Source organism: Protomyctophum parallelum (assembly GCF_964188405.1).
Source record: "Protomyctophum parallelum genome assembly, chromosome: 18".
Taxonomy (NCBI): domain Eukaryota; kingdom Metazoa; phylum Chordata; class Actinopteri; order Myctophiformes; family Myctophidae; genus Protomyctophum; species Protomyctophum parallelum.
The window spans coordinates 6,125,957-6,140,922 of record NC_139716.1 but is presented as its reverse complement, the minus strand read 5'-3'; the positions used below and the strand labels follow the sequence as shown (position 1 = coordinate 6,140,922).

At 43.7% G+C, this 14,966-nt stretch overlaps 1 protein-coding gene across 1 annotated transcript; it reads right to left on the bottom strand.

Annotated features, from left to right (window-relative positions):
- Window positions 1-790: 790 nt before the first annotated feature.
- LOC310875933 (stonustoxin subunit alpha-like) lies at window positions 791-5,177 on the bottom strand (the record flags this gene model as incomplete). Its single annotated transcript, XM_083789367.1, has 3 exons — window positions 791-1,514; window positions 2,288-4,106; window positions 5,054-5,177. 3 exons carry the CDS (start codon window positions 5,175-5,177, stop codon window positions 791-793), a joined length of 2,667 nt encoding a protein of 888 aa, XP_083645493.1.
- Between the last annotated feature and the right edge of the window lie 9,789 nt (window positions 5,178-14,966).

Sequence of the window (14,966 nt, the reverse complement as noted above, 5' to 3'; positions counted from 1 at the left end):
AGATCTGTTGCTTCTTCCAAACGTTTTGCCTATTTTGACATGCCCAAGATGGAGACCTTTGGGTTTCATGTCGTCGTATTACTGGTAGTCGAGGAGTGAATTTAATGCCCGACTTATTTCGTCTCTTCTGTGTTTCTGTGTCCAAATCCACCCATGGCAACCGCAGCTAAAACCGCCTTCTAGGGGTGCAACGGTTCAGTTGGACCTCGGTTCGGTTCGAACCTCGGTATGGGGGCCACGGTTTCGGTTCGGTTTCGGTACAGTAAAATAAATTACACCCGTGTGAAGTGACCCCTAGGAACGCGCCCAGGGGGCCGGGCCGGTTCCGGCGAGCCGCCCCGTGTCCGAAACGGTTGAGAAATTACAGAGTTACTGTGTGCCGGTCCCTCTACTGTACCCTCTACTGTACTGTACTGTCACACACAAAATCATCATATATACAGTTAATAATGTGCGTGTGTGTGTTTGTGTGTGTGTGTGTGTGTTTGTGTGTGTGTTAGGTTGCGCACAGGTGGTGAAAAACAACCATGCTGTTTTCATGCTCATACCCAGCCAGCCAGCCAGGCAGTGGCTTATAGCAATTTATTTTCTTCTTTCTTTTTTTTTTAGCATATATTATTTTATTAGGCATTTCTGCCTTTTCATTATTGTAAAGGGGGAAAAAAAACATTATATTGCCATTTTAATGTGCTTCATCATTATTTGCAAGGGGAAAATTCAATGCACCTATGCGCTCACACGGGGCAGTAAGCACATGAGGAGAGGAGAGTGGTGGAGGGGAGGGGAGGATTCACAGAGTGAACTCGTGTACTGTCCGTCTCATTCGTGTCAGTTCATCCAATAAGAACTGAGAACCATCATTCTCGACCTTGGCTATGATCTCCGCCTGTTGTTTCATTTCCTCCAAAGACCAAATTCGTCTCTCGCCCTCCTTGGCTTCAGACCTCTCCCCCTCGATGAGCAGGTCTATGTATCCAGGGGCAAAAAGTGGATTGGGCCTCAAAGCGATCTCACTCAGTCTGGCCAAACATGCAGCTGCCTCCTGCACGACGGGCACCATCTGGTCATGGAGGTCTTTAAACTCTTCCTCTAGCCGTTTAACTTCCATCCTTGAACGTGGCCTCATCACAGATTCGAAGACGTGATTCGTCTGACGCTTCGTCATCCTGATTTGATTGATGGCCGTCTCAAGCCTTTGGCGTTCTTTAAGAACCTCCTTTGTTTGCTGCAAACTGTTGGTTTCCATTTTGTCTAAAGCGGCAAAGAAACGTTTCAAGCTCTTCATGCCCATGTTCCAAAACATTTGTTCAAAGTTTTCATCGTCAGAGTCTTCATCTTCACCACAGTCCCTTTTCCCGGGGGAACTGTTGTCTGCAAACAGAGCAGAGGAGTTGAATTTGAAGTGAATGGGCGACCCTGCATCTGTTTTGGGACATGGGACATTGGACGCGTTTATCGCCTCCAGAACTGGGGGCTGCTGGCCGTCACCAGCATCCGAATGTGCTTTGCAATATCTTTACCAAAAATGGAGAGCACGGAGTCAAACTTGTACTTCTGTATGAGTGTCAGTCTTGCAAGAGAGGCCTGGGTAACGAAACACACTATGTCAATCTCAGTGACACCAACGTCCGAACCGAAAAGGTTCCGGATCTTCTCTGTGATTCTTCTTGTTATTCTTTGAGTATCACCAAAGCCTGGTGTCACTGGTGTGTCAACGATGGTGAGCGTATAAGGGACTCTAAAACCCTCTTGGTGGTTCAGTTTGTATGCAGTGACCTGAGATGTTTGGCTTTCAGCTTGGTCGCCTGGTCCCTCGTCGGTCAATTGAAATCGGTAATCATCATTCCAGTTTATGCCGAGGATGTAGTTGACCATCCCATTGATGAGGGTGGTCTTCCCTGCCCCAGTTGCTCCAAGCAGCATGATCGTGCGGTTTCGCCTTGTGCTTACCTCGCCAACACTGTAGCTCCTGCATCCATCAATGTGCGTTTCATTCATTTTCAGAGGTAGCTTGTAAACTTTGGGTGGCCCCGGATTGATGAGTTCGCAATTACGTCTGGCAAATTCAGACAGAGATACAGTTGCAGCTTTTGTTGTCTGGACAGTGACCGGAATGCTTTCCTTGCTTCTGCCAGCTACGCCACAGTCACATCTGACTCTGACTACATAATCTGTCAGCGCTTCTAGCCGGGTAATGATGGCATTTTCAGCATTTGACGCCACTTTGTTCCACTGCAGTTGATCATGTTTCATTCCAGTGGATACTTGTGAGTACTCCACAATGTACCTCTCCACGTTCACGCCGTCTCCGCGCTCCGTCGGTCGCTCCCATTTCACTGAGAGTTGATCTGAGAATGCTTCAACTTGAAGTTTTTCAGGTGGACTTGTGGGTAAAGTGTTCATGGAGCCACTGACTTCATATGCTGGCCCTCTGCCAACTGGACCCACTGCTCGGTATCTGAACATGTACTCCGTGTTAGGAGTCAAATTTGACACTGTGACTTCATCAGCTTTGGCTGCAGTCTGCTGTTGCCAGATATCTTGTCCAGTGCCACGGTACTCAATACAGTAGTGGCTGGTGTCCTCTGCTCCAAATCTCGGTGCGCACACCTTGAGTGTGACGTTGTTGTGGTTTATGTCACTCGCTACAGCTGTGTCAGGCTTCGAAGGTGGCTCGAAGTTCTCATTGGCCAGAAATCCATCCTCATACAGGTAGACACTTGCACCCTTTTGACTCTCATTTGCTGTAGCTGTCACAAGGAACTGTATATTTTTCCAGTCCTTGTTGGCTTCCGCAAAATCAATGAAAAGCTTTGCTTTCTGCCTCAGTTTCTCATATAGCTCTCTTGAGAAGTACCATTGTTCGTCTTCTACATCTCGGGGATGCAGTGCAGTATCGTCGGTTTTCACTTGTTTGGGTGCTTCTCTTAGATAGCTTGATAAAGCTGACAGATATGGTTCCGCCGTTTGCAGTGAGGTGAAAGCAAAGCATACCGCTTGCTTGGTTTCTGAATTGAGGATTATATTGTCAATTTCATCCTCACTTGAGACAACCTTTGTGTGTTTCATCATGTTAGTGAGGGAGCCTATGATGTTTATTTCTCTCTTTTTGCAACGCATCCACTCACTCAGGTCTTTGTTGTTGAAAGGAGATGAGTGTCTTCTTTTCAGGATCTCTGCAAGCACACTTTCCTCTTCCCCACCTGCTCTGAGTAAAGGGAGTTTCCTTGCCAAGGTCTTCTGAAAGTCTAGCTTGAACTCATTACACAGATTGTTAAAAGCCCCCAGCTTCTTGCTGATCTGTGGGAACTGTTTTGCGACAGTGCTCTTCAGTGCATCGTTGCACCTCAGTTTCAGTTCAGCGATGTACTCCAGGACACTTTGAGCTTCGTTCACTAATCCAATGCTAATCTCACGGACCAGCTGAGCAGCTTTCGGATCTAAATGCTTCAAAGGCATCAGCCAGACCTTCACTGGTACAGCATTCTCTCCATCTGTTCCCAACAATTGTGGAAGACTTTGGTAGACTTGTATTGCATCTTTAAAAGACACTGGGGTGGTTTTAAGAGTAAAGTCTCCATGGAACTTACAGGAGAACTTATCAACCTTTGTGTCTTTCATTTGTAGAGAAGCTTCACCTCCTATTGGCATGCAGGGGATCTTATTGATTTCTGCCTTCAAGTGGCCTTCGATTTCTTGACGATTCTCATTATCAGACACTTCACGGTCAAATACAAAGAAGGCTTGTGCCCCATAAAGGACACCAGTTACAACATGTGTTGCTATGCCTGAGTCAAAAACTTGTGGATGGTGCACATTGCCTCTTCCAAGATGATCCATTGACAATTCTTCAAACATTGTGGTAGCTTTGTATTTGAATGTTACTCTCGCCTGATTTTGTGTAGTCTTACTATCATTGAGATATTTGGCAGAGCCCCCAACCTCTACCATTCCACTCAAGAAACTTGCTTTCAAGGACGCTTCAACATTTAGTGATGAACTTTTGTCGTCAATCGATTCAGATGCAACAATCTCAAATTCAGTGTTGCGCTGGGGTCTTTTTCTGATATTCTTTCCCAGATCTTCATTATTCCACAGTGTATAGCCTGAAATTGATAAATTAGCTCAGTTATGTGCCTGTCACTAATATTGATGTTTGATGAAGACATTAAACTTGGTACACAGCTTTGGAATTCATCAATAATATAATGAAAACGTGTTGATGGTTTCTCACTGATCCTGGGATGGCTGCCATATAATATTGAATTGTAGCTACCGTATAATTCCAGTAGTAATTAGTTCAAATTTATTTTAGTAAAACTTCACGCCCCTTAGCCCTTATCCCTAAACCTTTTTGCCATTTTTTACTATTTTAAAACATTTTAAAATAGTACAAATAGCCTATACAAGCTAAGAACGTGCACGTCTATATAGATTGGCTAGTTGAACAACTTTTAAATGTTTTAAAATAGTAAAAAATGGCAAAAAGGTTTAGGGATAAGGGTAGTTCTGTAGTTTTGGCCAGAAAGGGATTTTTTTCCACCGGAGGAAAAATATTCTCTATGAGGCAGTTCTCTGGGCAATATCAGTAGAGGGCGCAGCGGAGTAACTATTTTTTTTTTTTTTTCGGTGGAAACAAAATCCCCTTTTGGCCAAAAAGTACCGTTTATACGGTGGGGGGCTCAGAGTGCTTCCACTAAGGAAAGTAGGCTTTCTATTGACACAACCCGTGTTTGTATTGGTGAGTAGGTCAAACGTTCGTGAGATTTCCACTAAAGAGGAGAGGCTGCTCTGATTTTGATTTGAGATTCAAACCGGTAAATCACATAGCCTTCTGCGAAGCGGAAGGCTATGGAACAGAGCTAGGATAAGGGGTAAGGTTGTGTATTTTCTTGACGGGCAAGTGCTTTTGAGACTTTAGTGTCAATCCCAATCTTGTGAAGTCAATACATGACTATTACTGTTAAGCTTTGTGGTTTGAATTCTCACTGGGAGCACCCATTCAACATATTAATGTAAAAATGGTGAAAGTAGTCTACATTTAAAGCGTTACCTGGGACAAGCGAGTCTCGTCGACAGTCATAGAGCATGCCAAGACTGAAGGGTCGTCCCAGAGCTGCCAGCTGTTGGATTGCATTGCCCCCTGGGTCCATTGCTCCACTGCCCCCTGGGTCCATTGCTCACGCTGATCAGGAGAAAATAAATACACCTGTGTTAGTTCATTCACCCTGTTGGTAAAACATAATACGCACTATAGCCTACATGTTGTGAACTCTGAATCTGGGCCTTACTTAAATACTCTGTGTAATTTAAGTTCTCCATGAGTTGAAGCTTGTTCTGAAGTTGCTATACCAACGAGGGAGTGTTTGCCAAATGCCGCTTTTAATTGTGACAATAGGAGCATGTATGGGAAGGCATTAGATTTAATTTGTGTAGTTTGTTGTACATGAGTCATGACAGACTTATACTTATTGCTTAAATACCTTGTAAAACAATTGTAAATAGAGTAAATACTTGTGTTCTATACTGTAACGGTCAGATATTACTATCACTGCTACGAATTATTTAAATCACGGGTTGTGAATGATCTCTTCTTAAGATACAACTGATAAAGTGGAATGCAAAGAAGATACCTAAATAAGCAGCAGAAAACACAGTCAGAAGCAAAGCTCACGTCAACCTTTTATCTACGGTTCAAAACAAGGAATCAATATACAACAGAGTTGAATGAAATGAATGAATGAATGAAACCAATGTCCGTGTCTCGCGCACACACGCACGCGCTCCCTTATTGTTTAGTATAGTTCCGTGGATGTTTCCCAACAAAGTCTGTTTCTCCAAGAGTTCCTTCCCGACCGTTAAACTCCCTCCAAAGTAAAGTAAAGTAAAGGTGATAAAAATAACTTAATCCATCCCCGTAGCGAACGTAATCCAGGTATAGGCTACTCCAAACGAAGAGGAAGAAAACCCTCGGATCCTCGCGGGACGTTGAAATAAATAAATAAAAGACGAACGATCTCACCGGTTGCAGAACGTCTCGCGCCTCTCCCCACCGTGAGCGTTATCGTTCGTGTAGCTATAGCTTTCTTTAGTAGAGATGTTTAGAGAACAAACGTGTCCAGGTCCCTCGTAGACTCCCTGTTTGTTTGGCTGTCTCTCCCCGTCTACCTGACAGGCCGGTAACCTCCGCCTACTTTATGGGCGTCAGTCCAACTCCAGACCCATGTCACTCAAAATATATCAAATCATAAACATAGTGTTTAAAACCCCCCAAATAATAACAAAATCACACAATAGACAGCACAGAATTTATAGGACCTTACCCTTGACAGATGGCGTTAATTAGAAATATTAAATAATAGAACATGTACTTTTAAATGTTGCTATTAAAATAAATCATCTTTAACTTGTGTGGCAGTTGCTACAATACCTCTAGCCAACCAGGATCTGCTGTGACAGTCAGGATCATCAGGTTTTCACCATGCAGCACCTGATTACCTGTATGGGAAAATAACATTAAAAGACTATTCAAAACTCCCAAGCAAGCTCTGCATGTATAAACTAATTCAAGGACTTCATCATGTTATTATCAACATGTTATTAGTATTACACAGTTAACAGTACAACGGGTTGCATTGCAAATATACAGTATAGCTGGCTTTGAATATTGGCCAATGAATGAATTAGGCCAAAAGGCATATTATAATTATTATATTACTGCAAAGTACTTTGCCGAGCAATATAGAAAAGAGAATAACAAAAGCATTACAATTAAAATAAAAGTATGATTGAATATCAACACAGATATTTTAAACACTCAATTCAAAGCAAGAGTAGAAGAGGCTGCAAGCCATTGGCTCGTAGAAAGGCATTAAAGGAGAATTCCATGCTAGAATGCTTTCTTATCTTTCTTACCTTTCTTTGTAGTCGTTACGTCCCCACCAAAGAGGTCCAGGTGTTTTTTTTTGTGCAAAAACTCCTTATTGGCTATTTCCCCTACCATAAGCCCTCAATGAATTGCATTGAATTGAATGGGAATTGAATGGGGCTATGGGGTGTTGTGCTAATTCGTTTATTTCCATCGAAATAAGTAGTAAACTGTGCCGCTTGGGATATAATTTACATTATGAAGAGAGGATATATACAAAGAAATTATAATTTTGAGCGATGGAAATAAGCAAATTAGCACAACACCCCATAGCCCCATTCAATTCCCATTCAATTCAATGCAATTCATTTAGGGCTTATGGTAGGGGAAATAGCCAATAAGGAGCTTTTGCACAAAATAACACATGGACCTCTTTTTTGGGGACGTAACAACTACAAAGAAAGGTAAGAAAGCCTTCTAGTATGGAATTCTCCATTAAGGAGGAAAACATAGTCTCCAGAGTACATTAGTGTACATAAAGCATTATTCACAGTGAACTGGCGAGACATATCGCTCCGTTGCTCAGTTGATTACAAATTAATAATTAAAAAATTGTTTCTCGTTGACTACAATCCTGTGGTAAGACAGCTCTATAGAAGCAAAATCCAGCACAGCATTTTCTTTCTTTTTTCTTTTTTGAATTAGCCATTTTTCTGTGGATCCAGATCTTCAAATAATAAAATCATCAGGAAGAAGCTAACAAACAAAGAGAAAAATATATGTGAAAAGTGATGGAAAATGTAATTATGTAACCGGTGTGATCATGGCCGTGATTCTAGGTTTAGAGACGGTAAAACCTGTCATATCACTTTGTGTTGTTGTTGTTGTTGTTGCCTCTGAGCTGCTGACACGAAACCGGTTCCTCAGAGTCACTCAGAGACGCAGACAGACGGACGGTAAATGGTGCATTGATATAGTGCTTTTATCCAAGGCGCTTTTACATTGTGCATTACATTCACCCATTCACACACCTTTACATATAGATTGTGCATTACATTCACCCATTCACACACCTTTACATATAGATTGTGCATTACATTCACACATTCACACACCTTTACATATAGATTGTGCATTACATTCACCCATTCACACACACCTTTACATAGATTGTGCATTACGTTCACCCATTCACACACCCATTCACACACCTTTACATATAGATTGTGCATTATGTTCACCCATTCATACACACACATTCACACACCTTTACATAGATTATGCATTACATTCACCCATTCACATTGGTGCCAGAATTCACAGAGTTTAAAGGACCACTTCACCACTTTTCAACCTATCTTCATATAATTGGTCCTCACTAATAGTAAAAATACCACAACGTTTTTTTCTACTCAGTCCGTGTCTCAAAGGAGGGCTTTGGGCAGTTCAGAAACCCGTCCACCTGGGGGCGGCGGTGGCTCAGGGGTAGAGTGCCTGGATGGTAACCGTAAGGTTGCCAGTTCGAACCCGGGCTCCCCCTGAGTTACTGTCGAAGTGTCCTTGAGCAAGACACTGAACCCCTAATTGCTCCCGATGTGCTGGTTGGTGCCTTGCATGGTTTCCATCGGTGTATGAATGGGGTGAATGTAATGCACAATCTCTGTAAAGCGCCTTGGATAAAGGCGCTATATAAATGCACCATTTTACCATTTACCATTTACATCGTCATTAGACAGATTTTTTTTTTAAACAAGATTTAAAAGTATAACTGCCTCCTTTCTAGTGAAAGGTTCTTTTCAACGGCAGGGGATATATTGTGAATTCTCGGAGACCTCAGCTGCTGCCTGATAATGTTAATGCCACAGCTCCGATGATCAAACTGTAATCTTCAACTACACAAAACAATATATTATCCGTACACTACATGTCAGGGTTGAATATTGAACCATAGTTTAACTAATATCCCCTTGTTATCACCCAGTATGATTTAATTGTCTTTCAATACTCAAAAAGCCCAGAAATTAAGGCCCCACCCATGCCCTACCCTGTTATCAGTCAACATTGCTTTTAATTGATCTTTTATTTTTTTGTTATTCATGTCCTCACTGTATTGCATTACCGCTTGTTTTTTTAATGTCGTTGCCTTGCTTTTCTTTTATTCTCCATTGCTCTGTAAAGCAATTTGAGCTGCATTTCATGTCATGAAAGGTATACAAATAAAGTTGTATTATTATTATCATTATTATCACTCATATGGTTAGGGTTAGGGTTTTGGGTCTAAACCAATACTCATTCAAGACAGGTGTCGGAGCCAAAATGCTCTTTGTTTATTTTGTTATGTTTATTTAAACTAATTAATGATGAAGTTAAACTAATTAATGATGAAGTTAACGTGTCCTTCTTTACGATGACGTCATGGCAACCAGTCAGTCAGAATGGTGGGTGGTTGTCATGGAAACCCTCATTACCTGTCAGTCACTGTGATGGCACTCGGGCGCGACAGGGGAAGACGACGACACAGTTTTCCACCGTGCGTGGTCGATAGGGTTCAGTCGTTTGTTTGTTTAATAGTTTACACAACGTTTATTTACGTTTGAATACTACTGCTGATATCAAAATAAATGGATTGACATATCCGAAAGTAGCACAACTCTCTGGACATTGAATTAACCCTCTAAGACCCAGCGTTGCTTTTTAGCAAGAATTTTATTTTATTTAATTACTAAATTATTATTATTTATTTCTGTTCTTTTTTCACCTAAACGTCATCAGCGATGTTCATTGCAATGCCATTGGTCATGATATTTGCATATAAATACCGCCCACAGAGGCTGAAATTCACACAGATAAAAAATGTCTGGACTCTGTGCGATTCTGAACATTTTTTAACCTAAGACTTTTGACCTTTACCCTAATAAAAGTAGGTAAAATAATTGTAATATATGTTTTTTTGTGATCATTAGAATGTCTAGAACATGTTTTATTCATTATTGTGAAAGACATCCCCAAAATGTGAATTATTGATTTATTATATTATTATATAATTATTATATAATTTTTATAAATTTTTCATCAAACTTTATTTTTTTATTTTTTTTAACATATGTTTTAGTCTTAGTCCTAGTAGTACAAAGTAGTAGGAAAGTTGAAATCAATTTTTTGCAAGTAGAAGTGTTAGGGTTAATCCATTCTGACCGTGTCACGTCCTGTCCTAGGACGTACCATGCCTGGACCGCCGTTCCTACCTTGCCCCTCTGTTGCCTCCCTTCCCCTGGCTGATTGTGAGACTGTGTCCACCTGTGCTTCTAAGCTGAAGAGACTTTTGTTAATGAGCATGGAGGTATATTAGGGACTCTGTGTTATTGGTTAGGTTGCTCTATTATAACCCTGTGTTTCCCAAGAGTGGGACTGTATGTTTTGTATGCCCTGGGAGGGTTTCTAAGTTACAAATAAAAGTGCTTGAGTGCAAGTCGTTGTTGCCTGGATTTCTGCATACGGGTCCAAATACAGAGGTGTTCCTGACAGTATAATAGAGCCATACGATGGACCCAGCGGAATTCACTCAGTTGCAAGGCGCGGTGGCGCTACAAGGACAGCTTTTGGGCCAACATGAGAACATTCTGGGTGAGATGAATGATCGCCTCGCTCAGCTTGTCGCCGCTGTTCAAAACCTCACCGTCGCTCCCCCCCCTCCCCCCCCTCCCCGTGGGCTCCAGGTTGGACAGGCCGCGGCGGGCCCCCCCCCCATCGTAACACCCACAGAGCCGCGCGTCCCGCACCCAGAGAGGTTTAATGGGGGAGCGGATTGCCGTGGGTTTCTGACTCAGTGCTCCTTGGTTTTTCTTCTACAGCCATCTGCTTTCACTACGGATGGTGCCAAGGTAGCCTACATGATCACATTGTTATCGGGCCAAGCCCTTGCCTGGGCTAACGCCTTGATTGAGAGACAGTCCCCTCTGTGCGGTGATTATGAGCTGTTCGTCGAGGAAATGAAGAGGATATTCGACCGACGAGTTCGTGGCAGAGACGCGGCTACACGACTGCTTAATCTACAGCAAGGGCGCAACAGTGTGGCTGACTACGCTATCGAGTTCCGTGTGTTAGCAGCAGAGAGCGCCTGGACGGAGGCGGCATTGATTCCGACATTTCTTTCGGGACTCTCTGATGCTGTAAAGGACGAGCTGGTGTCTCGGGAGTTGCAAGAGGGCCTGGACTCTTTGGTATCGCTGGCTATCCAAGTGGACAATCGCATCCATGAACGCGGGAGAGAGAGAGACTGGTATCGTCCACCGTGGCCTGCTGAACGACGCCGGGAGACGCCGAGTGTTACCGAGGACCCCCGAGATGCTCTGATGACGTCAGCGGCTGAATCGTCTGCGCCCAGTGAACCGATGCAGCTGGGGAGCTTCAAGCTGTCTCCCGGTGAGAAAGAGAGGAGAATGAAGGATAAACTTTGTTTGTTTTGTGCCCAAATTGGTCATTTTTTTGCTGCTTGCCCTAAGAGAGAGAGGGTTTAGCCCAGTTGTAGATGATCTCTTTATTTTTTGAGTTTTTGTTCTGCCTTGTGGTGCAGTCTCTCACTACTGTGTGTTTTCCCCCCTTCTGACTGTGGGACTGGTGTGTGTGAGTTTGGATGGGTTCCCGAGTATGTTGTTGCTGACGTGGTTTGTGTGCTGCGTGCTGTCTAGTGTTTCCCCCCCCCCCCCCCCCTGGGGTTGGCGATGACAAGATGCTGACAGGCTGCTGGGGTCTTCGTTCGGGAGTGGCGGCCCTCGCCTCGTCCTCCGTGTCTTGACTGAGGGGGGTCCGCACTCGGCAGCCTGCTTCCAGTCGTCAAGGACTCACCGCCGCCCGGTCCGCCGTTCCTACCTTGCCCCTCTGTTGCCTCCCTTCCCCTGGCTGATTGTGAGACTGTGTCCACCTGTGCTTCTAAGCTGAAGAGACTTTTGTTAATGAGCATGGAGGTATATTAGGGACTCTGTGTTATTGGTTAGGTTGCTCTATTATAACCCTGTGTTTCCCAAGAGTGGGACTGTATGTTTTGTATGCCCTGGGAGGGTTTCTAAGTTACAAATAAAAGTGCTTGAGTGCAAGTCGTTGTTGCCTGGATTTCTGCATACGGGTCCAAATACAGAGGTGTTCCTGACAGACCGGGCACCCATTTTGGTGTTAGCATCATGTCATGCTTTAGCTATTGAAAAATAGCAGATCTACAAGCTCATATCGCGCCACCGAGTGGCGCGCTACGAGCTTGTAGGTCTGCTATTTTTTGAAAAATCGAAGAACAACTGACATTTTTTTTAGAATCTGATCTCAGGTCAGAATGGGTTAATCAGACCCAGTGTGTGTCCCGTGGAAACCTCGTATGAATCTGATCTCAGGTCAGAATGGGTTTTAATCACTGCACGCGTCGAACTCAGTTCAACCCAGTTGCCCTGCCACAGGCTTCACAACAGGAAATACATTATTCCACACATTTATGTGTGCAGTACGTATACGTGGCACATACCTATATGTAGAGTAGAGCGCCCTGTGTGTAAGTCTGTAGTCTCTCTCTCTCTCTCTCTCTCTCTCTCTCTCTCTCTCTCTCTCTCTCTCTGCGTTGTGTTGAATGGACAGACGGACCCCGGGAACTCTCTATGGAAACAACGATTTATTCTGCCAAGGAATAATCACAGACACGTCTCCACGTTAGTTCTGACCCGAGATCAGATTCACACGAGGTTTCCACTGGACACACACTGGTCTGATTAACCCCATTCTGACCTGAGATCAGATTCTATAAAAATGTCAGTCGTTCTTTCGATTTTTCAAAAATAGCAGACCTACAAGCTCATAGCGCGCCACTCGGTGGCGCGCTATGAGCTTGTAGATCTGCTATTTTTCAATAGCTAAAGCATGACATGATGCCAACACCAAAACGGGTTCCCGTTCAGAATGGATTAAAACCCTCTAAGACCCGCATTAATTTCTACTTGCAAAAAATAGATTTCAACCTTACTACAACTTTTGTACTACTAGGACTAAGACTAAAAAATATGTTAAAATTAAAAAAAAGTTTGATGAAAGATGTATAATAATTATATAATAATTATATAATAATATAATTAATTCATAATTTACATTTGGGGGATATCTTTCACAATAATGAATAAAACATGTTCTAGACATTCTAATGATCACAAAAACAACATATATATTGCAATTATTTTACCTACTTTTATTAGGGTAAAGGTCAAAAGTCTTACGTTAAAAAATGTTCAAAATTCCAGACCAGACATTTTTAATTTGTGTGAATTTGTGGCGGGTATTTATATGCAAATATCATGACCAATGGCATTGAAATGGCATTACAATGAACATCACTGGTGACGTTTAGGTGAAAAAAGAACAGAAAAAAAAAAAAAAAAGTAATTAATTCAAATAAAATTGTTGCTAAAAAGCAACGCTGGGTCTTAGAGGGCTAATGCAAGGACTCCTCTCTAAACAGAGTTGAACAAAAACTGTATAAATCATTTTAGCAACTATAGTACAATGCTAAGTTAATGCTAATGTTATACAGAGAACAACAAAGACACCCACCTCGTTCCATGCGGAGATACAGAAGGAAGAGGTGGAGGTGGCAAGGCCTCTATACCGGGGGCAAGGAGGAGACTTAACCCATTCTGACCTGAGATCAGATTCATACGAGGTAAACATAGTACCTTTCCTTTCCTTAGTCCAGTTACCCTGGGTAAACATAGTACCTTTCCTTTCCTTAGTCCAGTTACCCTGGGTAAACATAGTACCTTTCCTTTCCTTAGTCCAGTTACCCTGGGTAAACATAGTACCTTTCCTTTCCTTAGTCCATTTACCCTGGGTAAACATAGTACCTTTCCTTTCCTTAGTCCAGTTACCCTGGGTAAACATAGTACCTTTCCTTTCCTTAGTCCAGTTACCCTGGGTAAACATGGTACCCTTGCTTTGCTTTGACCATGGTGACATTGATCAATTCTTGATAAAAAGCTTCTAATATATTATTTATGCCCCAAAATCAATAAATCTCACACTATTAAGGCAACCTTTGCGGTTCCACACACTGCACAAGGTGCCCTTTTTTTCACTTGAGCACCTGCTGCCCCTCTAAATGTCTGTGCACGCCACTGTATACATGTATACGTGGCAACTATTTAAGGTGTGGGACATGGTTTCAGCGGTTTGATCATGGCCGTGATTCTAGGTTTAGAGACGGTAAAACCTGTCATATCACTTTGTGTTGTTGTTGTCGTTGCCTCTGAGCTGCCGACACGAAACCGGTTCCTCAGAGTCACTCAGAGACGCAGACAGACGGACGGTAAATGGTGCATTGATATAGTGCTTTTATCCAAGGCGCTTTTACATTGTGCATTACATTCACCCATTCACGAGAGACAGCGAAATCCATTCACGACGACGACGTACGTTGTACGACGTATATTTTTCCGTCGCAACGTATATTCGAGTACGTCCTGGCGTAAATATCAATTCGTCCCGGCAGAACGGACTCGTCGCGGCTATATCTACCCGTTTGCGACGTAATAGGTTGACTATTATTTTCCGTCGCGCCAGAACGGGACTCGTCGCGGCTATATCTACCCGTTTGCGACGTAATAGGTTGACTTTGTTATATGCCCGGTGCGCGGTGCCCTGCGCTGCCCTGCGCCCTGCGCGGTGGCCTGGCACGTGTGCCAGGCCACGTGTGCACCTTGCCGGTCCGCCCTGCGCCCTGCGCGGTGGCCTGGCACGTGTGCCAGGCCACCGCGTGCACCTTGCCGGTCCGGTTCCGTGGAGCCCTTCGCCGTCCCCAGGCGACCCTGCGTTCCAGAGCTGTCACCTGCCCACCGAAAATAGCAGATCTACCAGCTCCTATACGGGATGGCCCGACCCGCGTCTGTGGACCCCTGGGGATCACGGTAGTCCACGGGGGTCCGTCTGTGTGTGTGTGTGTGTGTGTGTGTGTGTGTGTGTGTGTGTGTGTGTGTGTGTGTGTGAGCGTCTGAGCGCTTGTGCTCCTATCCGTGTGCCTCCCCCCCCCCCCACCCCATGTGGACCCTTGGAGGGGGGGGGGGTCCCCCCTTTG